The following is a 26,572-nucleotide window of genomic DNA, read 5'->3' on the forward strand; positions in this document are numbered from 1 at the left end:
AAATCCTACGCACACGAAAGATCATGGTGATGCATAGCAACGAGAGGGGAGAGTGTGTCCACGTACCCTCGTAGACCGAAAGCGGAAGCGTTAGAACAACGCGATTGATGTAGTCGTACGTCTTCATGGCCCGACCGATCAAACACCGAAACTACAGCACCTCCGAGTTCTAGCACAAGTTCAGCTCGATGACGTCCCTCGAAATCCAATCCAGCCGAGTGTCGAGGGAGAGTTCCATCAGCACGACGGCGTGGTGACGATCTTGATGTTCTACCGTCGCAGGGCTTCACCTAAGCACCGCTACAATATTATCGAGGAGGACTATGGTCGAGGGGGGCACCACACACGGCTAAGAGATCCAAGGGATCAATTGTTGTGTCTAGAGGTGCCCCCTGCCCCCGTATATAAAGGAGAAAGGGGGGAGGGGCGGCCGGCTAGGGAGGAGGTGCGCCAAGGGGAGTCCTACTCCCACCGGGAGTAGGACTCCCTCCTTCCTTGTTGGATTAGGAGAAGGGGGGAAAGAGGAGGGAGAGAGAGGAGGGAGAGAGAGGAAGGGGGGCGCCGCCCCCCTCTCCTTGTCCTATTCGGACTAGGGGGAGGGGCGCGCGGCCCTGCCCTGGTCTCCTCTCCTCTTCTCCACTAAGGCCCACTATGGCCCATTAAGCCCCCGGGGGGTTCCGGTAACCTCCCGGTACTCCGGTAAAATCCCGATTTCACCCGGAACACTTCCGATATCCAAATATAGGCTTCCAATATATCAATCTTCATGTCTCGACCATTTCGAGACTCCTCGTCATGTCCGTAATCACATCCGGGACTCCGAACAACCTTCGGTACATCAAAACTCATAAACTCATAATAAAACTGTCAACGAAACCTTAAGCATGCGGACCCTACGGGTTCGAGAACTATGTAGACATGACCGAGACACGTTTCCGGTCAATAACCAATAGTGGAACCTGGATGCTCATATTGGCTCCTACATATTCTACGAAGATCTTTGTCGGTCAAACCGCATAACAACATACATTGTTCCCTTTGTCATCGGTATGTTACTTGCCCGAGATTTGATCGTCGGTATCCCAATACCTAGTTCAATCTCGTTACCAGCAAGTCTCTTTACTCGTTACGTAATGCATCATTCTATAACTAACTCATTAGCTACATTGCTTGCAAGGCTTATAGTGATGTGCATTACCGAGAGGGCCCAGAGATACCTCTCCGACAATCGGAGTGACAAATCCTAATCTCGAAATACGCCAACTCAACATGTACCTTTGGAGACACCTGTAGAGATCCTTTATAATCACCCAGTTACGTTGTAACGTTTGGTAGCACACAAAGTGTTTCTCCGGTAAACGGGAGTTGCATAATCTCATAGTTATAGGAACATGTATAAGTCATGAAGAAAGCAATAGCAACATACTAAACAATCAAGTGCTAAGCTAACGGAATGGGTCAAGTAAATCACATCATTCTCTAATGATGTGATCCCGTTAATCAAATGACAACTCATGTCTATGGCTAAGAAACTTAACCATCTTTGATTCAACGAGCTAGTCAAGTAGAGGCATACTAGTGACACTATGTTTGTCTATGTATTCACACATGTATTATGTTTCCGGTTAATACAATTCTAGCATGAATAATAAACATTTATCATGAAATAAGGAAATAAATAATAACTTTATTATTGCCTCTAGGGCATATTTCCTTCAGTCTCCCACTTGCACTAGAGTCAATAATCTAGTTCACATCGCCATGTGATTTAACACTAATATTCACATCTGTATGTGATTAATACACATAGTTCACATCGTCATGTGATCAACACCCAAACGGTTTACTAGAGTCAATAATCTAGTTCACATCGCTATGTGATTAATATCCAAAGAGTACTAAGGTATGATCATGTTTTGCTCGTGAGAGAAGTTTAGTCAATGGGTTCGTCACATTCAGAGCCGCATGTATTTTTCGAATATTCTATGTCTACAATGCACTGTACGGAGCTACACTAGCTAATTGCTCCTACTTTCAATATGTATCTAGATTGAGACTTAGAGTCATCTGGATCAATGTCAAATCTTGCATCGACGTAACCCTTTACGACGAACCTCTTGTCACCTCCATAATCGAGAAACATATCCTTATTCCACTAAGGATAATTTTAACCAATGTACAGTGATCTACTCCTAGATCACCATTGTACTCCCTTGCCAAACCAGGGCATAGTATACAATAGGTCTGGTCCATAGCATGGCATACTTTTATAGAATCTATGACTGAGGCATAGGGAATGACTTTCATTCTCTTTCCATTTTCTGCCGTTGTCGGGATTTGAGTCTTACTCAATTTCATACATTTGCAACACAGGCAAGAACTCTTTCTTTGACTGTTCCATTTTGAACTACCTCAAAATCTAATTAAGGTATGTACTCATTCAAAAATCTTATCAAGCAGCTTCACCGAGGTCTTGCTTTGAAAAACTCTTATTCAAGTATCCTTTTATGCTATCCAGAATTTCTATATCATTTCCAATCAACAATATGTCATCTACATGTAGTATTAGAAATGCTACAGATCTCCCACTCACTTTCTTGTAAATACAGGCCTTTCTAATAGTCTGTATAAAACCATATGCTTTGATCAATTCATCAAAGCGTATATTCCAACTCTAATATGCTTGCACCAGTCCATTGATGGATCGCTGGAGCTTGCACATTTTGTTAGCACCTTTTGGATCGACAAAACCTTCTGGTTGCATCATATACAACTCTTCTTCTAGAAACCCATTCAGGAATGCAGTTTTGACATCCATTTGCCATATTTCATAATCATAAAATGCGGCAATTGCTAACATGATTCAGACAGACTTAAGCATCGATACAAGTGAGAAAATCTCATCGTATTCAACACCTTGAACTTGTCAAAAAAAATTGCGACAAGTCGAGCTTTGTAAATAGTAACACTACTATCAGCGTCTGTCTTCCTCTTGAAGATCCATTTATTTGCTATGGCTTGCCGATCATCGGGCAAGTCCACAAAAGTCCATACTTTGTTCTCATACATGGATCCCATCTCAGATTTCATGCCCTCAAGCCATTTCGCGGAATCTAGGCTCATCATCGCTTCCGGTTCATAGGTTCATCATGGTCTAGTAACATGACTTCAGAATAGGATTACCGTACCACTCTGGTGCGGATCTTAATCTGGAAGATCTACAAATTTTGGTAGTAACTTGATCTGAATTTTCATGATCATCATCATTAGCTTCCTCACTAATTGGTGTAGGAATCACTGGAACTAATTTCTGTGATGAACTACTTTCCAATTCGGGAGAAGGTACAATTACTTTATCAAGCTCTACTTTCCTCTCACTCACTTCTTTCGAGAGAAAAAACTCCTTCTCTAGAAAGGATCCATCTTAGCAACGAATAACTTGCCTTCGGATCTGTGATAGAAGGTGTACCCAATAGTTACCTTTGGGTATTCTATGAAGATGCACTTCTCCGATTTGGGTTCGAGCTTATCAGGTTGAAACTTTTTCACATAAGCATTGCAGCCCCAAACTTTAAGAAACGACAACTTCAGTTTCTTGCCAAACCACAGTTCATAAGGCGTCGTCTCAACGGATTTTGATGGTGCCCTATTTAAAGTGAATGCAATTGTCTCTAATGCATAACCCCAAAATGATAGTGGTAAACCGATAAGAGACATCATAGATCGCACAATATCCAATAAAGTGCGGTTACGATGTTCGGACACACCATAACGCTGTGGTGTTCCAGGTGGTGTGAACTGTGAAACTATTCCACATTGTTTTATATGAAGGCCAAACTCATAACTCAAATATTCTCCTCCACGATCAGATCGTAGAAACTTTGTTTTCTTATTACAATGATTCTCCACTTCACTCTGAAATTCTTTGAACTTTTCAAATGTTTCAGACTTGTGTTTCATTAAGTAGATATACTCATATCTACTCAAATCATTTGTGAAGGTCAGAAAATAATGATACCTGCCACGAGCATCAACACTCATTGGACCACATACATCGGTATGTATTATTTCCAACAAGTCAGTAGCTCATTCCATTGTTCCGGAGAACGGAGTTTTAGTCATCTTTCCCAAAAGGCACGGTTCGCAAGCATCAAATGATTCATAACCAAGTGAATCCAAAAGTCCATCTTAATGGAGTTTCTTCATGCGCTTTACACAGATATGACCCAAACGGCAGTGCCACAAATAAGTTGCACTATCATTATCAATTTTGCATCTTTTGGCATCAATATTATGAATATGTGTATCACTACGATCAAGATCCAACAAACTATTTTCATTGGGTGTATGACCATCGAAGGTTTTATTCATGTAAACAGAACAACAATTTATTCTCTTGACTTTAAATGAATAATCGTATTGCAATAAACATGATCAAATCATATTTATGCTCAACGCAAACGCCAAATAACATTTATTTAGGTTTAACACTAATCCCGAAAGTATAGGGTGTGTGCGATGATGATCATATCAATCTTGGAACCACTTCCAACACACATCGTCACTTCACCCTCAACTAGTCTCTGTTTATTCTGTAACTCCTGTTTCGAGTTACTAATATTAGCAACCGAACAAGTATCAAATACCCAGGGGCTACTATAAACACTAGTAAGGTACACATCAATAACATGTATATCAAATATACCCTTGTTCACTTTTTCATCCTTCTTATCCACCAAATATTCAGGGTATTCCCGCTTATAGTGACCATTTCTTTTGCAGTAGAAGCACTCAGTTTCAGGATTTGGTCCAGCTTTGGGCTCCTTCACGGGAGTGACAACTTGCTTGCCATTCTGCTTGCAGTTCCCTTTCTTTCCCTTTGCCCTTTTCTTGAAACTAGTGGTCTTGTCAATCATCAACACTTGATGCTCTTTTCTTGATTTCTACCTTCGTCGATTTCAGCATCACGAAGAGCTCGGGAATCGTTTTCGTCATCCCTTGCATTATAGTTCATCATGAAGTTCCAGTAACTTGGTGATGGTGACTAGAGAACTCTGCCAATCACTATCTTATCTGAAAGATTAACTCCCACTTGATTCAAGCGATTGTAGTACTCAGACAATCTAAGCACTTGCTCACTAGTTGTGACGCCCCCGATTCAATCGTACACTAATCATACACGCAAACGTGTACGATCAAGATCAGGGACTCACGGGAAGATATCACAACACAACTCTACAAATAAAATAAGTCATACAAGCATCATAATACAAGCCAGGGGCCTCGAGGGCTCGAATACAAGTGCTCGATCAAAGACGAGTCAGTGGAAGCAACAATATCTGAGTACAGACATAAGTTTAAACAAGTTTGCCTTAAGAAGGCTAGCACAAACTGGGATACAGATCGAAAGAGGCGCATGCCTCCTGCCTGGGCTCCTCCTAACTACTCCTGGTCATCGTCAGCAGGCTGCACGTAGTAGTAGGCACCTCCGGTATAGTAGGAGTCATCGTCGACGGTGGCGTCTGGCTCCTGGACTCCAGCATCTGGTTGCGACAACCAGAAAGAAAGGAAAGGGGGAAAGGGGGGAGAAAGCAACCATGAGTACTCATCCAAAGTACTCGCAAGCAAGGAACTACACTACATATGCATGGGTATATGTGTAAGGAGGCCATATCAGTGGACTGAACTGCAAAATGCCAGAATAAGAGGGGGATAGCTAGTCCTATCGAAGACTACGCTTCTGGCAGCCTACGTCTTGCAGCATGTAGAAGAGAGTAGATTGAAGTCCTCCAAGTAGCATCTCCAAGTAGCATCTCCAGTAGCATCGCATAGCATAATCCTACCCGGCGATCCTCCCCTCGTCGCCCTGTGGAAAAGCGATCACCGGGTTGTATGTGGAACTTGGAAGGGTGTGTTTTATTAAGTATCCGGCTCTAGTTGTCATAAGGTCAAGGTACAACTCCAAGTCGTCCTGTTACCAAAGATCACGGCTATTCGAATAGATTAACTTCCCTGCAGGGGTGTACCACATAACCCAACACGCTCGATCCCATTTGGCCGGACACACTTTCCTGGGTCATGCCCGGCCTCGGAAGATCAACACGTCGCAGCCCCACCTAGGCACAACAGAGAGGTCAGCACGTCGGTCTAAACCTAAGCGCACAGGGGTCTGGGCCCATCGCCCTTAGCACACCTGCACGTTGCGTGGGCAGCCGGAAGCAGACCTAGCCCCCATAATACAAGAGCAGGCTTACGTTCCAATCCGGCGCGCGCCGCTCAGTTGCTGACGTCACGAAGGCTTCGGCTGATACCACGACGCCGAGTGCCCATAACTGTTCCCGCGTAGTTGGTTAGTGTGTATAGGCCAGTAGCCAGACTCAGATCAAATACCAAGATCTCGTTAAGCGTGTTAAGTATCCGCGAACGCCAAACAGGGCCAGACCCACCTGTCTCCTAGGTGGTCTCAACCTGCCCTGTCGCTCCGCGACAAAGTAACAGTCGGGGTCCGTCGGGAACCCAGGCCCACCTCTACCGGGATGGAGCCACCTGTCCTTTTAGCCCCCTCATCAGAATCACTTGCGGGTACTCATCGAGCTGACCCAACTTTAGTCACCATCTGTATAGTATGTATGTATGTATAGTATATACCCGTGATCACCTCCCGAGTGATCACGGCCCAATAGTATAGCAAGGCAGACTGACAAGAATGTAGGGCCAATGATGATAAACTAGCATCCTATACTAAGCATTTAGGATTGCGGGTAAGGTATCAATGACTGTAGCAACAATGACAGGCTATGCAACAGAATAGGAGTAACCGAACAGTAACATGCTACACTACTCTAATGCAAGCAGTATAGAGGAGAATAGGTGATATCCGGTGATCAAGGGGGGGGGGCTTGCCTGGTTGCTCTGGCAAGGAGGGGTCGTCAACTCCGTAGTCGAACTGGGGTCGCCGGCAGTCTCGGGGTCTACCGGAAAGAAGTAGCAGAGGGGGAACACAATAAATAACAAAGCAATCAAAGCATCACAAAGCGTAACATGGCAATACGCGGTGCTAGGTGTGCCCTAACGCAGTAGTAGGTGATACCGATGAAGGGGGGAAACATCCGGGAAAGTATTCCCGGTGTTTTGCGTTTTCGGACAGATGAATCGGAGGGGGAAAGTTGCGTGTTCGATATGCAAGGGATGTGTGGCGGATGAACGGGATGCTTATCCCGATTCGTCACGTCGTTCTGAGCAACTTTCATGTACAAAGTATTTTCATCTGAGCTACGGATTATTTTACATTAATTTATAAAGATTTAATATTTTTTTGGGATTATTGTGATTTAACTAATTCAGAAAAGAATTACTGCATCATCATGACATCAGCATGACGTCATCGGTCAAAGTTGACCATTGACCGGTCAACTGACGGGTGGGTCCCGTCTGGCATAGTCCCAGTTTTAGTTAAGCAAAACTAATTAACTAATCTGGTAATTAGGGTTAATTAAACAGGATTAGTTAGTTTAATTAATTAACTTAGTTTTTTTGTTTTTTATTTTCTTTTGTTTTCCTTTTTTTGTTTAACAGGGCTGGGCCCTCTGGTCAGAGACCCAACCCAACCGAGGCGATTGAGCGGGCAAACGGGCGCAGGGCAGGGTGCCGCCCGAACTGGCGCGGGCGCTGGCCCAAGCGCGGTGCCACCCATATGGAGAGGCGCAGCGGGGCGCCAAGGTGTGGGCGAGGCCTCCGGCGCGGCCGGGCTGCCGGCGCGCGTGCGGGCGCCAAGAACTGGCGGCAAGGGGCGGCGACCAGGAGAAGGCCGCGACGCAGAGGGTAGAGGGCGACGGGAAGGCAGCAGTAAGCAGTGCAGGAGAAGGAGCAGTACCATGGTGTGGCATCAGCGACGGCAGCAGCATATAGCAGCAGCAGAAGGGGCCGTAGGGGGGCGGCCAGGAGTGGTGGGGTCGGGAATGGGACGGCCGGGAGGCGTGGGAGCGCGCCACGGGCAGTGAGGTGCCGGGAGCCAAGCTCCAGCTATGGCGAACACGGACGAGCATAGGAGTGATGGTAAAACGTTACAAATCAAAGGGATAAGCACGAGAATCGATCGAGGGGCTCACCCCGGTGCTCGTGGATGAAGTAGGGAGATCGGGGAAGCGCTCGGGGAGGTGCAGGGGTGGCCAGAGATGCTCGGGGCGGCCGGTGGTGTAGATCGACCGAGGAAGGCGACGACGGTCGTGGAGGTTCTCGGTGATGTGGGCCTCAGCCACCCGAGGGAGGGGGCCATACGCGGCTCTAGAGGCGTCGGAGCATGCAGCATCGCGGGGGGAGGTCCGAGCAAGGGCGCGGCGCCGGGTTCGTTCTCTCCTTCCCGATCTAGAATGGGGTCGAGAGGTGGGGGAAGAGATGTGGAAGAGTGGGGGCGAGTGGGAGGAGTGGGGTCTCGCTAGTTAGGGTTCAGTCGCCCGAGGGGATAAGGAGGATGCGGTGGGCTGGCCTGGTGGCCTAGATGCCCGGTTGGGCCGAATGGCCCAGGGGAAGGGGGTTTGTTTTTGTTTTATTCTTACCTTTGCTTTCTGTTTTCTTTTATTTCTTTAATATTTTATAGTTCTACAAAAGGTAAAACCCAAACCTAAAATAGAGTTACAATTCCAACTACCGTCACAAAAAGTTTTACCCCTGAACAAAATAGTTTAGTATTTTATTAATTGTAAAAGGCATTTAATTAATTGCTTTTGCTACTGTTTATATCCTTATAGTTCATTTAAGCATTTTATAAAAGCTTGGTTTCTCCACCATAATTGCTTACTTATTTGAAACAACCCGAACATTTTAGTTTTAATTTTTGAAAACTTTTGTTGTTTGCTTTTCTTTTGAATTTGAATTTGAATCGGTTTCGAACTTACACGAGATTAGCAACAGTAATCAAGGTGACGTGGCATTATTAGCAGAGGCTACTGTAGCTTGATTATCCGGGCGTCACACTAGTTTTGCAATTCTCCTCCATCTTTTAGGCAAAGTATTTGTCAGAGGTCTCATACCTCTTGACACGGGCATGAGTCTGAAATATCAATTTCATCTCATGGAACATCTCATATGTTCTGTGACGTTTCAAAAACGTTTTTGTAGTCCCGGTTCTAAGCCATAAAGCATGGTGCACAAAACTATCAAGTAGTCATCATATTGAGCTAGCCAAACGTTCATAACGTCTACATCTGCTCCTGCAATAGGTCGTCACCTAGCGGTGCATCAAGGACATAATTCTTCTATGCAGCAATGAGGATAAACCTCAAATCACGAACCATGTCCGCATCATTGCTACTAACATCTTTCAACACAGTTTTTCTCTAGGAACATATAAAAAAACATAGGGAAGCAACAACGCGAGCTATTGATCTACAACATAATTTGCAAAATACTACCAGGACTAAGTTAATGATAAATTAAAGTTCAATTAATCATATTACTTAAGAACTCCCACTTAGATAGACATCCCTCTAATTATCTAAGTGATCACGTGATCCAAATCAACTAAACCATGTCCGATCATCATTTGAGATGGAGTAGTTTTCAATGGTGAACATCACTATGTTGATCATATCTACTATATGATTCACGCTCGACCTTTCGGTCTCAGTGTTCCAAGGCCATATCTGTATATGCTAGGCTCGTCAAGTTTAACCTGAGTATTCCGCGTGTGCAACTGTTTTGCACCCGTTGTATTTGAACGTAGAGCCTATCACACCCGATCATCACGTGGTGTCTCAGCACGAAGAACTTTCACAACGGTGCATACTCAGGGAGAACACTTATACCTTGAAATTTAGTGAGAGATCATCTTATAAAGCTACCGTCAAACTAAGCAAAATAATATGTATAAAAGATAAACATCATATGCAATCAAAATATGTGACATGATATGGCCATGATCATCTTGCACCTTTGATCTCCATCTCCAAAGTATTGTCATGATCTCCATCTTCACCGTCATGACACCATGATCTCCATCATCTTGATCTGTATCAATGTGTCGTCACATGGTCGTCTTGCCAACTATTTCTCTTGCAACTATTGCTATCGCATAGCGATAAAGTAAAGCAATTATTTGGCGCTTGCATCTTATGCAATAAAGAGACAACCATAAGGCTTCTGCCAGTTGCCGGCAAATTCAACAAAACATGATCATCTCATACAACAACTTATATCTCATCATGTCTTGACCATATCACATCACAACATGCCCTGCAAAAACAAGTTAGACATCCTCTACTTTGTTGTTGCAAGTTTTACGTGGCTGCTACGGGCTGAGCAAGAACCGTTCTTACCTATGCATCAAAACCACAACGATAGTTTGTCAAGTTAGTGTTGTTTTAACCTTCTCAAGGACCGGGCGTAGCCACACTCGGTTCAACTAAAGTTGGAGAAACTGACACCCGCCAGCCACCTGTGTGCAAAGCACGTCGGTAGAACCAGTCTCGCGTAAGCGTACGCGTAATGTCGATCCGGGCCGCTTCATCCAACAATACCGCCGAACCAAAGTATGACATGCTGGTAAGCAGTATGACTTGTATCGCCCACAACTCACTTGTGTTCTAGTGGTACATATAACATCAACGCATAAAACCTAGGCTCTGACACCACTGTTGAGGAACGTAGTAATTTCAAAAAAAAATCTACGCACACGTAAGATCATGGTGATGCATAGCAACAAGAGGGGAGAGTGTGTCCACGTACCCTCGTAGACCGAAAGCGGAAGCGTTAGAACAACGTAGTTGATGTAGTCGTACATCTTCACGGCCCGACCGATCAAGCACCGAAACTACGACACCTCCGAGTTCTAGCACACGTTCAGCTCGATGATGTCCCTCGAACTCTGATCCAGCCGAGTGTCGAGGGAGAGTTCCGTTAGCATGACGGCATCGTGACGATCTTGATGTTCTACCGTCGCAGGGCTTCGCCTAAGCACCGCTACAATATTATCGAGGAGGACTATGGTGGAGGGGGGCACCGCACACGGCTAAGAGATCCAAGGGATCAATTGTTGTTTCTAGAGGTGCCCCCTTGCCCCCGTATATAAAGGAGCAAGGGGGAAGGGGGCGGCCGGCTAGGGAGGAGGCGCGCCAAGGGGAGTCCTACTCCCATCGGGAGTAGGACTCCCTCCTTCCTTGTTGGATTAGGAGAAGGGGGGAAAGAGGAGGGAGAGAGAGGAAGGAAGGGGGGGTGGCGCCCCCCTCTCCTTGTCCTATTCGGACTAGGGGGGAGGGGCGCGCGGCCTGCCCTGTCCTCCTCTCCTCTTCTCCACTAAGGCCCACTATGGCCCATTAAGCCCCCGGGGGGTTCCGGTAACCTCCCGGTACTCCGGTAAAATCCCGGTTTCACCCGGAACACTTCCAATATCCAAATATAGGCTTCCAATATATCAATCTTCATGTCTCGACCATTTCGAGACTCCTCGTCATGTCCTTGATCACATCCGGGACTCTGAACAACCTTCGGTACATAAAAACTCATAAACTCATAATAAAACTATCAACGAAACCTTAAGCGTGTGGACCCTACGGGTTCGAGAACTATGTAGAAATGACCGAGACACGTTTCTGGTCAATAACCAATAGCGGAACCTGGATGCTCATATTGGCTCCTGCATATTCTACGAAGATCTCTATCGGTCAAGCCGCATAACAACATACGTTGTTCCCTTTGTCATCGGTATGTTACTTGCCCGAGATTCGATCGTCGGTATCCCAATACCTAGTTCAATCTCGTTACCGGCAAGTCTCTTTACTCGTTACGTAATGCATCATTCCGTAACTAACTCATTAGCTACATTGCTTGCAAGGCTTATAGTGATGTGCATTATCGAGAGGGCCCAGAGATACCTCTCCGACTATTGGAGTGACAAATCCTAATCTCGAAATATGCCAACTCAACATGTACCTTCGGAGACACCTGTAGAGCTCCTTTATAATCACCCAGTTGCATTGTGACGTTTGGTAGCACACAAAGTGTTCCTCTGGTAAATGGGAGTTTCATAATCTCATAGTTATAGGAACATGTATAAGTCATGAAGAAAGCAATAGCAACATACTAAACGATCAAGTGCTAAGCTAACGGAATGGGTCAAGTCAATCACATCATTCTCTAATGATGTGATCCCGTTAATCAAATGACAACTCATGTCTATGGCTAGGAAAGTTAACCATCTTTGATTCAACGAGCTAGTCAAGTAGAGGCATACTAGTGACACTATGTTTATCTATGTATTCACACATGTATTATGTTTCCGGTTAATACAATTCTAGCATGAATAATAAACATTTATCATGAAATAAGGAAATAAATAATAACTTTATTATTGCCTCTAGGGCATATTTCCTTCAAGATGTTCGTCTTCGGCGGCCACCTCAGCCAGATCGACACCTTCTCTCCAGGCGGAATTATAAGATTCAGCAACATGGAGTACAACGCGGATCTCCATGGAGAGTTGATCCTCACAGGTTTGGTGTCAGGCCAAACCTGGGAGCGGCAGGAGCCACTCTCCCTAGTCACAGTGTCATATCAGACCCTGGAATAGCATGGGAAAATGTGTTGGGATCGTGTCAGATTGGATCCTAAAGCCGCTCCCCTTGGCCCAATGGTAGATCATGCCCTGGAGAAGTGTGAGAAACTTCTCCTGGACTCGATATTAGATCGGATCCAGGATCTCGCGAAGTCGGCTCTCCCGATCTTGATGTCAGATTGGATGATTGGAGCTGCAAGAAGAGGTGGGGCTTTTCAACCCACCCACCACCCATCTCATTGCCAACGTTGAAGATCTCGTCGTCATCCTCAAGGGTGACCCCGAGGAAGCTGAAGATGAGGAATAGGAGTTCGTTGAGTCTGCGGACAATCGATCACCATCCACACGCAAGTGGCAAGCCATCTCGATCTACAAATGCTACATTGTGGACATGCCAGATCCCAGCGACGGTGGAGGTAGCGACCACGAGAACAATGACGGCGCGAACGACAACAACCCGAGAGTCCTCCACATGTTGACTCACACAACAAGGATGACAACCCTTGGAGCGAGTATGGTCCTTACGATGAGGACATACTTGCTGAATTTCAACGCTCATCATGATCAATGCCAAGAAAAACTCATCAGATCGGCCAAGGACATTGTTAGGGATGAAGAACAGCTACTCAAACGAGTTCGGTTGTTGAATATCGTTTGTACTAGCTCCTCCAGTACAAGGAGGACATGAAAAACAAGAAGAAGCGGAAGGCATCCAAGAAGGCACCATCCAAAACTTGGTATAGGACATAGCTGCCGCCGCGGACAACAGTGTGGTTTCTGAACGCGCGTGGACTAAAGAGTCAGGGACGGAGCCACTAGGTGGGCGGGCGGGGGCCAGACCCCCCTATCAATAGGCCACCCCCAACGGAATCCAACGGGCAATATTCCTCGTAGCCTTCAGTTTTTTTAGAAGAACGTAGCACTAAGTTGCCACCTTTAATGGGCTATTAATAACACAACTAATAAGTGGACAAGGACCTATAATGGGCTAATTGGCCAAGCCCAAGAAGTTAACCCACGACACGTTAGGACCAGACAGAAGACGAAGATTCAGAGGATGGCTATGATCGATCGATCCACACACATGTATTGGCAACTTGTTTTCCTTTTGGCGAGCGGCGGCGGCCTATGGCAGCGGCACGAGCCGCCGTTAGGAGACTTCGTCGAGGGGCACCGAGGAATCGCGGTTGCAGCGCACTGTGCGCCTTCCTCCATGGCCCCTCGGTCCTCATAATCAGCATCCCATTGTGGCTCACATGAACCACCCATATAAACCAAAGGTAATCACTAACAGTGCTAGATCTTTACAAACTACTGACTATTATTTTCTGTTACATCAATTACAGATTGCATTCTACTATGTAGTTTTGCTAGATATAGATCACACTATCTGTTAGGAACTTCTGGGCTAGGCTGTATATGTATACCAACATAGAAGCGCATAAGACAAAAATCTAAAAGACTGGTTAGAAGTCTATTTATTATTTTGAAGTTTTGTATGCTTCAAGAATGAAGAGAAAATAATTAAGCGTCACTCTAGTATCAAAATTTTAATCTGATTGAGGAGATCTTCCACTCGATTGGAATGTAAACTCTCGCTCGGAATATTGTGGCACAACCAAAAATTCCGAATAAGCTAAAACTGAAACCAAACCATATGGTATATTCACATGATATCCTATATCTTTTGTGACATGTGTTGTTATTGTCATCGACCCCCCCCCCCCCCCCCCCCCCCCCCTATGCTCAAGTCCTGGCCCCGCCCCCGCCTGCACCCCGGTGCAACCTATCGTCCTCCCCATCATGATTGCAAGCAAGTCAAATACCATCAAACACGCTCCAGAGATGGCGGGGCATCATAGGAACATGCACCCCGAAGCATTTTGCAACACGGGCAGCTCAAAATCAAGTTCCCACACCAAGGAGCGACCTCGGGTCCACAGTGAGATCTATCAGTCCAAATGGGACATACCACGTCCCCCATGGCACCATGAGATGCCGCTCGAGTGTACAACTTCGTTGCACGAGCAGGCCAGGAATAGGTACAGGTCAGCCTGTTCCAAGTACGATGAGGACGTCGGTCTCAACGATGCGCATTATACCATTGACACTCTTCGAGGTCTAGGAGGCCCATCTGCGATGTTGCCTCCCTGTTTCTCTGATCAGGTGGTTGCCCACCTCTTCCCGTCGCATTGTGACAAGTACGACGGGACCATGGATCCCGTGATCTGGATTGGTGACTACATACTTGCGGTCCAAGTGGCGAATGGCGATGGCCTCACGTCGTAAAGCACCAGTAACTCATGCTGAAAGGCTCAACCCGGCATTGGTTGCGCAATGTTAAACCTGGCTCGATCGACACCTAGGTCAGCATATCGGCCAAGTTCATGGCAAATTTCGAAGGTGCGTATGTTCTACTTGTGGATGCCAGTGATGTAGCCGACATGAGGTAGAGAAAGAACGAGTTTGTGCGTGATTACTGGACCCATTTCCTCAAAAAGAAAAAGAAATCGCAGAATGCCATGGAGTCATGTTTATTTTTTTTTATCTCTCCATTATGCTACGTTTCATTTCTATATGAAAGGAATTCAGGTTCAGGTTCAATTTCATATGACACATAAAAACTTGATGTGTTGCACTGCTAATACAAAGAAGATACAGCCTAGGGTGTGAAAAAAATCGATTTGAACCCATTGTGATCCTCAATTACTAAAGTTTGACCGAATATATGGTGGTGTAGAAGTATTGAAGTTTGAATAAATTAAATATGTGAGATAGTCTTATGGGTCACTATTTGACTCTTTCATAAAATTGGCCAACCTTCATCTTCATCACCATCCATAATTGCATACACCAGCCATGTAGCCTATCCATATTTCCAATGAGAAAAACATGATTCCATATTTCAACAATGGCAATCAACAATCAGTATCAATAGTCACAGACACGTTGCGACATATACTAAGACTCAATGACACATGTATACAAGACTTGACACATACAACAACAAACATGCACCACTGGTTCATGAAGGCGCGGAATAATAAATAATCAAAGAACAAAAGGGGCAACATATTAGCCTTTCTCCACCACACACAAAATCTCAACAACACACCAAGCCGGGCGGGAAGCTTGCATAAATAGGAGTTCAACATGTGATCTGCTCATATATATATATATATATATATATATATATATATATATATATATATAACGTACTTGATACTTTGGATCAGACCAATGTTTAACGAGGCTTCTCTAGTCTTCATCCGATATATTTTCCACTGGAGACGTTTGGGCAAGCTCACTGTTAGCCTTGCCTTCAAAGTGAGTTTTCCTCAAGTTATACTGATATTGTTGCAGAGCAGACTTGACAACATGGGTGTAAGCTTGTCTGGTTGCATCATCTTGGCTATCCATATTGAACCTCATCTGTTAAAAATTATGGGAGTCTCATTATCAGCAACCTAGAAAGTATGGGACAGAGCAAGACGATATTACTAGTTTCTATACATAATCATACTTACAGATAAAATGATCGAGAAAGGTGTTGAACTGGGTTTCGTCTTTGTCATTCTTGTACTGAATCCATATTGGAAGGATATGTGCATGACACCTAACGGCAACCGCTGCCTCTGATATTAACTTGGTTGACTCTGTAGAATCACGTGGCCTTTTTAAACCTGCCTCAAATTCACTGGCACCACGAAGTCACATAGAGAAGCTGGTTTTCAACACAAGAGAAGAGGCGCGCGCGCACACACACACAACAATTAATGGCAGTTCAACATGGCCCGTTAGCAGATAGCAAAATGAGTGCACAAGACAAACTAAGATCCTGCTAAAGATATGTGATAATTTTTCCAATGTCATACCATTACATATCCATCCTCAACGTCCACAAATTGCAGATCCAATAATCTCATACATAGATGCTAACCCACCATAAGATCGCAAGCAACAATTTGCAAAAGCTCTAGACCACTTCATCACACGCACTAGTCCCGCAGGAGGCCACCCAAGATTGGCATAAGCTACAAATGAATGTAATGCGTTTAGTAGGTAAAACTCAAAACGGTGCCCGGGCTCATCTGCTCCCTCTCAGTAAAAAATTCAAAAAAAATACTAGAAAAATTCAAAAAATTCCAAATTTTTTTGTGGTGGTAGATAATTTGACGCGTGAGGTGCGCCCCAAAATTCAACTCATTTGAGCATCTGAGCAGCTCTCGGCAAAAAAGACAAAATCAGGGTCTGTAAAAATGTATACTGTTCACGCACTGTTTTGACCCGATTTGTCTTTTTTGCCGAGAGCTGCTCAGATGTCCAAATGAGTTAAATTTTGGGGCGCACCTCACGCGTCAAATTATCTACCACCACAAAAAAAATTGGAATTTTTTGAATTTTTTTAGTATTTTTTTTGAATTTTTTTCTAAGCGTGGGTGCAGATGAGCCCGGGTGCAGATTAGCCGCACTCGTTTAGTAGTCCTATTAGGAAAGTGGCGATGTGTATTTCCTACTTTGTGAGATGTAGCACTCATGCTAATAATAAACGCATCCTCTCCAATTTGCGTTTATGCATGGATTGCTTTTTTTTCTAGTTACAAACTTATGCATGTAGAGTTTTTATTTGAGAAAAGCATGTTTTTGGTCCCCTCAAGTTTACAAAAATTTGACATCCGGCCCCTCATCTTTTTCTGGTTGACATTTAGTCCCCCATGTTTAAAAACCGGAGACATTTGGTCCAAAACTAGAAATGTGGAGAAAAATCACTGACGTGTGCTGCTAATTTTGACAAGCACCTTTCTCTCATATGACAGCGGAATTTTGACAAGCACCTTGTGTGCGTTGGTCAAGCGCACCAGCAATGATGAAGAATTCACGATGCTCCCGCCTGTGCTGCTAATTTTTTTTTGCCTTGCGTCCATTTCATGCCATTGCCGCTGGCGCAGTTGGATGGGTTGTTGGACGACGCTGAATCCACGGCTGACGTGCCGTCCGAGAAGCATGAGCTAACGAAGGCCGTGGATAGGCTCACATCCTTGCTGGTCGAGTTTTTCGGAACATCAACACCACAAACTGGATCGATGGTCGCATGGACGGTGTGCGGCTCGTGCACAGCACAGCCACCCGCAACACCCGCACTGCCTCCTCCTTCTCCCACACCTCAAGTGATGCCAGGTGTTGCCCACAAGTGCATGCCAGGGGGAGCTCGAGCAGGGTGGCTGGGAAGCTGAGAACGACAGCAAACAAGGAGTAGCAGAGGGCTCGCAGGGCTGGAAGAAGAGAGGAGCGAGGACAACGAGCTCACCCTAAGCACATGATCATGCTCGACGAGGCAAGGAAGCACGCTCGGGGACGAGGCGCTGCTTGGGAGAGGATTCCATGGAGCCGAGAAAGGTGGCGGGAATAGCTAGCATGCAGCTATATCCGCAAATTCAAGCAGCGGTGACAGCATCGATGTTGGGGAGGATTGGCGCTATTTCTTGACAAAGCTTACGCAGACATTGTTGCGAATTCAACTAAAACAACGAGGCGACTAAGGACCAAACTAGTCACAATGCCTCAAGTTAGTCAGATGGGTGTCCAACATAGCACCGGCAAATGAACGTCTCAGGAGGTTAGAATGCATCTAACTTGATAACAGTCAGGGCGTGCGCCACGCTTATACCCTGCTAGTAATGTTAAGACTCAAATCATTTTATTACTTAGTAGCAGTATGCAGCAAGATATAGCATTTATGTGAACTGGTAATCCAATCGTGTCAATCTAAGACGCCGAGCTTCGCATAATTCTTGGCGGGTAAGCAGAATGTTTCAAATAAACACTGACAAGGAAAGCAACACGACGTCACCAATTTAAGCATCTCCATTGCTAATTGTACCCCTTGTTTACTAATATAAGATGTTCTGGATACTTCAATATGGTGAACAAACACACTGAAACATGTCTATATACATCCGATTCAGAAAAAGAAAAGTTAGAACATGGGAGGTCTCTCAACTGCAGCCTGAAACAAGGTCGAAAAAATGATGCACCGTGCCTGAAAAACAATGGTGCCTAAATGAAGCCTAGTATAAACTTGTTTGATTCCTACCCTGGCCTGGACACCAACCAAACAGCAGCCCCGAAATGACCATGTAAGCAGAAGCCTGAAGCACAAGACATTTCATAACAACATAGAAGACGATACACTGAGATCGCTCGAGAACAAGAGCATCAAGTAACAACAATGTATGAAGTTGCAGTTATGTGTCTGTATAAGGGATACGAGTCTTACCTTCAGAAATTCACAGGCTTACATCTTGATGTTGAAATACTCGGGATCAAAATGGTGTAGCCTCACATATCCATCCTCGCCACCACTCGAAAAGCTATGGACATTTACATGGAAAAACACGGGGCGTTAATACTGGAATTCGTAAAAATACATGACAAATAAAGAACTGAAGCACACACAGGGAGGTGAAAATCCTATTTCTTGAAAGCATTTGGATAAACATAAATCACAAAAGAAATATAACAGTATCAAAAAAGGAAGGATTTAGTAGCTCTCATAAACTTATTTTACAACAACATATTCAGAATAGCGTATATGACCAAAGTTTATTTGGCCAAAATCACTGAGCTACCTTACCATCTACATGAAAATCAGCACGTACAATAAAACAGAATGTGCAAGAAAGCATAATCAAGCAATTGCAGGTTAGATCTGAAAAAATAAATTCTGGGGACCATATAGCTCTCATATCCAACTTTTCATCAAAACAAGGTCAGCATAGCGTATATTGCCAATGTAATTGGCTATAATCACTGAGCAACATTATTACTAAACATGACAAAAGAGAGCGATTCAACAAGATAGAAAGGTGTGAAGAAAAGGCACCAAAACACAAAGGAGACAACATGTGCTCAAACAGATGGAAATGATAAGTAATGTGTTACAGAAAAGGCACCAAGATAAGAGAGCATTGGTTAAGACTCAAGATTAAAGACACTACAATGGTGAATCGGGATTAATTCATGTAGCTCTCATATACAACTTCTCATCAAAATATGGTCAGCATAGCGTATATTGCCAATGTAATTGGCTATAATCACTGAGCAACATTATTACTAAAAATGACAAAAGAGAGAGATTCAACAAGATAGAAGGTGTGAAGAAAAGGCACCAAAACACAAAGGAGACAACATGTGCTCAAACAGATAGAAATGATAAGTAATGCGTTACAGAAAAGGCACCAAGATAAGAGAGCATTGGTTAAGACCCGAGATTAAAGACAATATAATGGTGAATCAGGATTAATTCATGTAGCTCTCATATACAACTTTTCATCAAAATATGATCAGCATAGCGTATATTGCCAATGTAATTGGCTATAATCACTGAGCAACATTATTACTTAACATGACAAAAGAGAGCGATTCAACAAGATAGAAGGTGTGAAGAAAAGGCACCAAAACATAAAGGAGACGACATGTGCTCAAACAGATGGAAATGATAAGTAATGTGTTATAAAAAAGGCACCAAGATAAGAGAGCATTGATTAAGACTCGAGATTAAAGACTAATGGTGAATCAGGATTAATTCATGTAGCCCTCATATACAACTTTTCATCAAAATATGGTCAGTATAGCGTATATTGCCAATGTAATTGGCTGTAATCATTGAGCTACATGTTGAGAAAAAATTGTAACAGAAAAGCCAGCTATTCAACAAGATAAAAGGTACTGCCTCCGTTGGCTTTTACTAGACCTCCTCGTATTTTGTGTCATATTTTGACCATAACTTTAACTAATAAAATATAAGTTACATGTAGTAAAAATAATATCATTAAAACTACATGCAAATACGTATTCAACAATATAATTTTTTATGACATGCATTAACAGTTTACTAGTCAAATATGTGGTCAAAGTTTGGCCCAAAATACGATGGAGGCTAATAAAACCGGACAGAGGTAGTAGGAAGCAAGGGCATTAGAACACAAAGGAAACAAAATATGTCACAAACAGATAACAAAGATGAACAATGTGCAACAGATAAGCCAAAACTCAATGCCCATGTAGAATTCAAGATACAGAGGATGAGTTAAGACTTAAGGAGGAAGACGAAAAAATGGTGGTTGAGGATTACTTCACAATACTTGACCCACGGGAGATAAATAAATATGAACTAGAAAACAATATCAAGATCTGCTCTCATAACGTTTGATGACATCCTAAAGACTCAGAATAGCGTATATCGCCATGAATCTACATGGCTTAATCATTGAGAAGATCAGCATACAAAGTGAAACAGAGGCATATTGCAAACCCAAGGTGCAGAGGCAAAATGTAAATATAAGAAATCAACATGAAATGGTAAAAAGGGTTACTTAACACATAAAATTCAAAATCAAGATCTGCTCTCATAACGTTTGATGACATCCTAAAGATTCAGAATAGCGTATATCGCCATGAATCTACATGGCTTAATCATTGAGCAAATTAGCATACTATAAGTGTGAAACAGAGGCATATCACAAACCCAAGTGCAGAGGCAAAATACGAATATAAGATATCAAAATATAATGTTACTATGAACTAACCTCTTCCCATCAGGATTAAATGCCAATGCATTGATTGGTCCAAAATGCCCTTTAACACCACCAATCTCTTCTTGTAAAATCTGAAATTAACAACAAAATCCTGTTACAGATGTTGACAATATATACGCAGACATAAAGATATACAAAGGAATCTAGCTCACCTTGTGGAAAAATTTGGCCTCGAATTTACCCGCGCGGCGATCTGTCATAGTAACATTCATCGCATCTTGTCCACCTCCGATAACCACCTATGAACAGCAAACAAATATGTTGTTTAGATAGAAAATACAAATACAAATGAGTTTCCATAGAATAAAAACACAACATTATAATGTACCAATTTAGTTCAGCACTATGCACACATGGGATGGGCACTAAACACAGAAGCTGACAAATTAAGATAACAAATATGCAAAGGAATTATTGTTCACACACTTTGACAAACCTGGCCTTAATTAAAGAGAGCAAGAAATCAAGGGTAGGAAATAGATGGGCAGGACAAAAATATGTGGCACTCAAGACCAGAGCACATACACAGTAATCTTATCCAATTCAATAATTACCCAAAGGGCTGACTGCGAAGAGCACATTTTAAAACAAATTCATAGTCACTCCCAACTTCATGGTTGCCCACGGATATATATGCTTTTAGCTTCTTGTGAAAAGACCAGGAATTAAAGACACAGCCCCCTGTGCTTTGAGAGAGCTCATACATTGAAATGCTCGCAGCAACTTAAGAACAATGACAGATAAGGAAGGCGACAGATAGAGGAGCATACATTATCAAGAATAGGAGACATGTCAACAGCATTAACCGGTCGCTCTGTGACATATGTCTTTATCAGGGTCAGTGTTCTTGCATCCCATAGCTGCCACATAACAGATATGTCAGAATAATCCATATAATAAGAAAAAATAAAGTACAGGTTATCAGGGCAGCAATTCCAAAAGTATCACCTTAGCAGATTTATCCAAGGAACCTGTGAGGAAATGAGACCAATCTAAGGATTTTGAGAGTGAGCTAATTGCCTTCTGATGTCCAGCCTCCTTGTCTGACTCCTTCAGCAGCTTTCCGGTCTACAGGCCCAAGAGAAAATAGAACATAAATGAATAACATCATACAAAATGGGAAAGCAACAACACCTGGTATGTAACAACAAACATTGCATGACAAGATAGCTAGTGGCATATAAACTTTGCATGTACCAACAAAATTCAGGTACCGTGTGAATGAAATATAAAGCCCTGAGCTCAAGTAACATTTTACACTATTTAAAAATATGAGTGGTCTATCCACAACCACTACATCGACAATCATGCAACAATAGTTATAAGATCATACCAATAAGCTAGAACCAATCGCCAGCAGGACTCAACAGGACTACGTGCAAGCATGGGGTGCTAACCTCAGAGTCCCAGATGCGGATGGTGGCATCCTCGCCAGCGGTGATGATGGTCCGGTTGCCGGGTCCCCACACGGCCCTGTTAATCCTCCCCGTGATGCCGGAGATCACGAGCGCCGACTCCTCCGTCTCTGCAAACCACCAACACACACCTCAAAATCCACATTCACGTCACAACTAGACACCTAGAAACTTGCAGGCGGAGGAGAGTGGGTGGACCCGTACGGTCTTGTATGTCCTCGGCGATGCGCTTGACCTGCGCGGTGGGCGTCTTCCCCATGAAGCTGTCGGTGGTGATGACCGCCAGGTGGTCGCCGATGGCGAAGTCGACGGAGCGCGCGGGGGCGTCGAACCTGAAGGTGAAGAGCTCCCTCCCCGTCTGGACGTCCCAGAGCTTGGCGGTCTGGTCGGCGCTCCCCGTGATGAGGCGCGTGGAGTGGCGGGAGACGTCGCAGGACCACACGGCGCCGTTGTGGCCGCGGTAGGTGCCGAGGCGGTCGCCGTTGGAGGCGTACCACACGGTGGGGGTGTGGTCCTTGGCGCAGGAGAAGAGCAGGTCGCCGTCCCGGTTGTACTTGAGGAACGTGAGCGGGCGCTCGTGCCCCTTCATGAGAACAGGCCTCATCTTGCCGCCGACTGCTTGCTGCTCGCCGCCGCCGCCGCCGCCAGGAGGTGTAGGGCTAGGGAAGTGTGGGGGTGTGGTTGCGGCGGAGCAAAACCCTAGCTGCGCGTGGACAAGGGGTGCTTGTGTGTGGGAAAACCTAACCGTCAGGCGGCTGTATTAAGCACGAAGGCTGGGCTGGGTTTCGGCCCAACATGAACGACGGGCTGAAACATATTCGTTCAACGTCCGTCCATACGCACATTTCCTCCTTGCCTCAAAAAAAAAAACGCACATTTCCTCCAGCACGATCACAATGTTATTTTGTTTTTGTTTTTTTATGCAAAATATAGAGCACGATTGGTTTTGCTGCTAAATTGTGTCTGGCAAAATTTGAAAATACCAAGACTTACCAAAGTTGGCAGCTTTTATAAGCTTGGCAAAAAAAAATGGTAACCAACCAACCATTTGCCAAATGTTGGCATTAACCAATCATGTTGGCTTTTCGCAAAAAAAAAGAAATTGTTGACAACGTGCGACTGTTCGACGTGGGGCCTCCCAGCACGAGTGACTCAGCATCTCATGCTCAGTGGTATGGCCACATGCGGGCCATATCAATGGCTTGCAGAAGTCACATTGAGGTGGAGGACTATGCGTATATCATGCCACATCATGGTTGTGTGTTTTTTCTGGGAAAGGCCATCATGGCTAGCTTTATTAAGATCAAATAAGAGTTACATCGTTCACTAGATGTGGAACTACGAACCCAGGTGGTTCATCAGTCCAACTAGTCTGACACTTATTACAAAAGCTGAATTTAGCTAGCTCATGAGCTACCGAGTTTCCTTCACGAAAACAATGAGAAAAGATGACCTTTCCTTTCGAAGTTGTCGTGTCGATGCATTCAACAAAGACCGCCGCCGCTGCATCCCACCACTAGTCTTGTCCTTGACAACAGTTCACCACACTCAAGGAATCAGACTCCGCTTCAACCCTGTTAAATCCCAATGTGTTTGCCAAATTTAGGCCATCTCGCATTGCCATGGCCTCAGTTGTAACGGCATCTGCTGCAAACTGAATAAATTTGCACTGAGCTGCAATAAATCTCCCTTTCTCATCCCTTAGGACAGTCGTTGTGGCACTCGAATCCTCATTTGCAAGGAAAGAAGCGTCTACATTTAACTTAATATACCTTGCCTCCGGCTTCCTCCATTTATGATCTCGCTGCTCTTGCGTTCGTAGTAAAGTTTACTTGTAATTTCCAATCAAGCTTAAGACCGAAATAGGCCACCGAAAAGCAGGAGGGCATGAGTCATGGTGTGTATGGCGTCGGCGCAGCCACCATAAGTACCAGCATCCTGCTGCAATAGCTTCCTTTTGGTTAACATTTGGCATGATCTCCAGCGGTGAATCTGGTTCCACGAGAATGAATTCCAAAGTAGTTGATCCTGATCTATCTATCTGTATTGCATGATTGATGTGGTCAAGAAGACCAAGACCAGACCACAGACTCCTCGCCAGATCACATTGAAACAACATATGTAGCATATCTTCAGGCCCCTTGTGGCATACTGGACATGCCCCACTGATGGGTATATGTCTATTAGCTAGTATGGAGTTTAACGGGATGATACCCCGAAGAGCACGCCAGCAGAAGATTTGAATTTTTCGTGGCACTTGTAATTCCCAACGATGCTTCCAGATCACAGCTTGAATGGTGCTAGTTGATGTCACATTTCCATGAGATTGGCTCCTGTACTTGTGAGACCATTGCTCATGATATGCACTTCGAATCGAAAATCTTCCATGCTTTGTGAGGTGCCACGTGATGAAATCATCAAAGTCCTGAAAGTTTAGTGGTATCTGCAGAATCCTTGTAGCGTCCACTGGATAAAAGATATCTCTAATCAGAACCTCATCCCATTGTGTAGTGATTGGGTCAATTAGTTCGACCACCCTTGAGATCACTGTATGGCCTCGAGGTGTTATAACTCTCCTGTCTGGACTTGAAGGAATCCAAGGATCCCTCCAAATATTTACATTCTCCCTTGATCCAATACGCCAAACGTATCCTCTTTTGAAGGTATTTAAGCCAGCCAGAATACTCTGCCAAGTGAACGAGGAGCCATTTTTTGGTCCAGCATGTAATAGATCAGTATTCGGAAATATTTTGCCTTCAGGATCCGAGCACAAAAAGATTCAGGATTCACAATCATTCTCCAACATTGTTTTGCAAGAAGTGCCAAGTTAAATGAGTGAAGGTCTCTGAATCCCATACCACCATCACACTTGGGAATGCATAGTCATATGGGTGCGGTGTTTGTGGGGAGCTGCCTTGGATATGAGGAATTCCTCCAATCTAAAAAAAGAACAAAGAAAAAGTCCGTGACGAAGATCTTTCTTTTCTATCTATGGCCGAGGTTGGGCGCGTCGACTATGCGGGGTAGCGGAGCAGTGGTGGAGGTCGTCCCTTTGGCGGTGGATTTGGCCGGTGCGGCTGGAACCATGGAGCTCAATCCTTGTCGGCCGGCCGGAGGCAGTGGTGATCCTGCACCTGATCTATTGTTGGTTGCGGGTCACCACCCGGTGGTTGATGGCGTCGCGCCGCCCTGGCTGCTGTGATAATATAGGGAAGGGATGCGAAGAGAATTCTTTCTGAAGGCCAAGAGATGCGAAGAGATGTCTGATGGGCTTCTGTCGGGCTTCTTTTTATCGGTTTGTACACTTCGGTTACGAAAGACCAAAGAGGCCTCTTCGGTTTCTAGAGAGTCCAATCACACATATTTTTTTAAAGAACGCTGACATGGCAAGCTGCATGATCAAAATAATTAAGAAAAAATGATGATGTGGCAAGGCTGCTGAGGTGGATAGGCTGCATGTCAAGAGAAATATGATAGTGGGGATGAACTATTTAGATATTATAGATACATGGCTACATGACATTGATGAATTGGAGCTAATTCTGTGTCGCCCTAAGCTATGACTGCTATATGATGAACATTATCCAACGAAATCACCGATCCAATGCCTATGAGCTTTTCACATATTGATAATGCTAAGTTACTATTATTTTTGCTACTGTTACAATTGCTATAAAACTGCTACTGTTACTATTGCTATCGTTACTTTTGCTATCAAACTATCATACTATTGTGCTACTGATCACTCTGCTGCAGATATTTAGTTCTCTAGGTGTGGTTGAATCGACAACTCAACTACTAATACTTACAAATATTTTTTGGCTCCACTTGTGTCGAATCAATAAATTTAGGTTGAATACTCTACCCTTAAAAACTATTGCGATCCCCTATACTTGTGGGTTATCATTGTTCTTTAATTGAGCATATCTCCTTGTTGCAATCCATAATAAATTCACGTAATGCTTATGAACAAACTAAAGCTTTTACTAAACATGTTGTAGAAGCTATGATAA

At 44.2% G+C, this 26,572-nt stretch overlaps 1 protein-coding gene and 7 non-coding genes across 12 annotated transcripts; all 8 read right to left on the reverse strand.

Annotated features, from left to right (window-relative positions):
- Window positions 1–15,884: 15,884 nt before the first annotated feature.
- Window positions 15,885–23,296, reverse strand: LOC123047101 (eukaryotic translation initiation factor 3 subunit I). Of its 5 annotated transcripts, none has more exons than XR_006422780.1 (9): window positions 22,758–23,296; window positions 22,542–22,669; window positions 22,093–22,212; window positions 21,915–22,004; window positions 21,297–21,383; window positions 21,136–21,215; window positions 18,825–18,918; window positions 16,075–16,244; window positions 15,885–15,979 (listed from the first exon to the last, which is right to left on the reverse strand). XR_006422780.1 is itself a non-coding variant. In XM_044470593.1 (8 exons), exons 1-7 carry the CDS (start codon window positions 23,161–23,163, stop codon window positions 18,843–18,845), a joined length of 987 nt encoding a protein of 328 aa, XP_044326528.1. In that variant the 5' UTR covers window positions 23,164–23,296; the 3' UTR covers window positions 16,280–16,581; window positions 18,825–18,842. The 5 variants fall into 5 exon arrangements, 3 of the variants coding, with proteins under 3 accessions (XP_044326528.1, XP_044326529.1, XP_044326527.1); XR_006422781.1 differs by having other exon boundaries at window positions 16,075–16,271; XM_044470593.1 differs by lacking the exons at window positions 15,885–15,979; window positions 16,075–16,244 and adding an exon at window positions 16,280–16,581.
- On the reverse strand, window positions 19,094–19,174 carry LOC123047813 (small nucleolar RNA U54). Its single transcript, XR_006423164.1, has one exon. It is a non-coding gene; the product is annotated as a small nucleolar RNA U54 (small nucleolar RNA).
- Window positions 19,285–19,364, reverse strand: LOC123047814 (small nucleolar RNA U54). The gene has a single exon (XR_006423165.1). It is a non-coding gene; the product is annotated as a small nucleolar RNA U54 (small nucleolar RNA).
- Window positions 19,572–19,651, reverse strand: LOC123047812 (small nucleolar RNA U54). The gene has a single exon (XR_006423163.1). It is a non-coding gene; the product is annotated as a small nucleolar RNA U54 (small nucleolar RNA).
- LOC123047811 (small nucleolar RNA U54) lies at window positions 19,858–19,937 on the reverse strand. Its single transcript, XR_006423162.1, has one exon. It is a non-coding gene; the product is annotated as a small nucleolar RNA U54 (small nucleolar RNA).
- Window positions 20,140–20,219, reverse strand: LOC123047815 (small nucleolar RNA U54). Its single transcript, XR_006423166.1, has one exon. It is a non-coding gene; the product is annotated as a small nucleolar RNA U54 (small nucleolar RNA).
- Window positions 20,742–20,823, reverse strand: LOC123047817 (small nucleolar RNA U54). The gene has a single exon (XR_006423168.1). It is a non-coding gene; the product is annotated as a small nucleolar RNA U54 (small nucleolar RNA).
- On the reverse strand, window positions 20,951–21,032 carry LOC123047816 (small nucleolar RNA U54). The gene has a single exon (XR_006423167.1). It is a non-coding gene; the product is annotated as a small nucleolar RNA U54 (small nucleolar RNA).
- Window positions 23,297–26,572: the final 3,276 nt, after the last annotated feature.

Source organism: Triticum aestivum, chromosome 2B, assembly GCF_018294505.1.
Source record: "Triticum aestivum cultivar Chinese Spring chromosome 2B, IWGSC CS RefSeq v2.1, whole genome shotgun sequence".
Lineage (NCBI taxonomy): Eukaryota > Viridiplantae > Streptophyta > Magnoliopsida > Poales > Poaceae > Triticum > Triticum aestivum.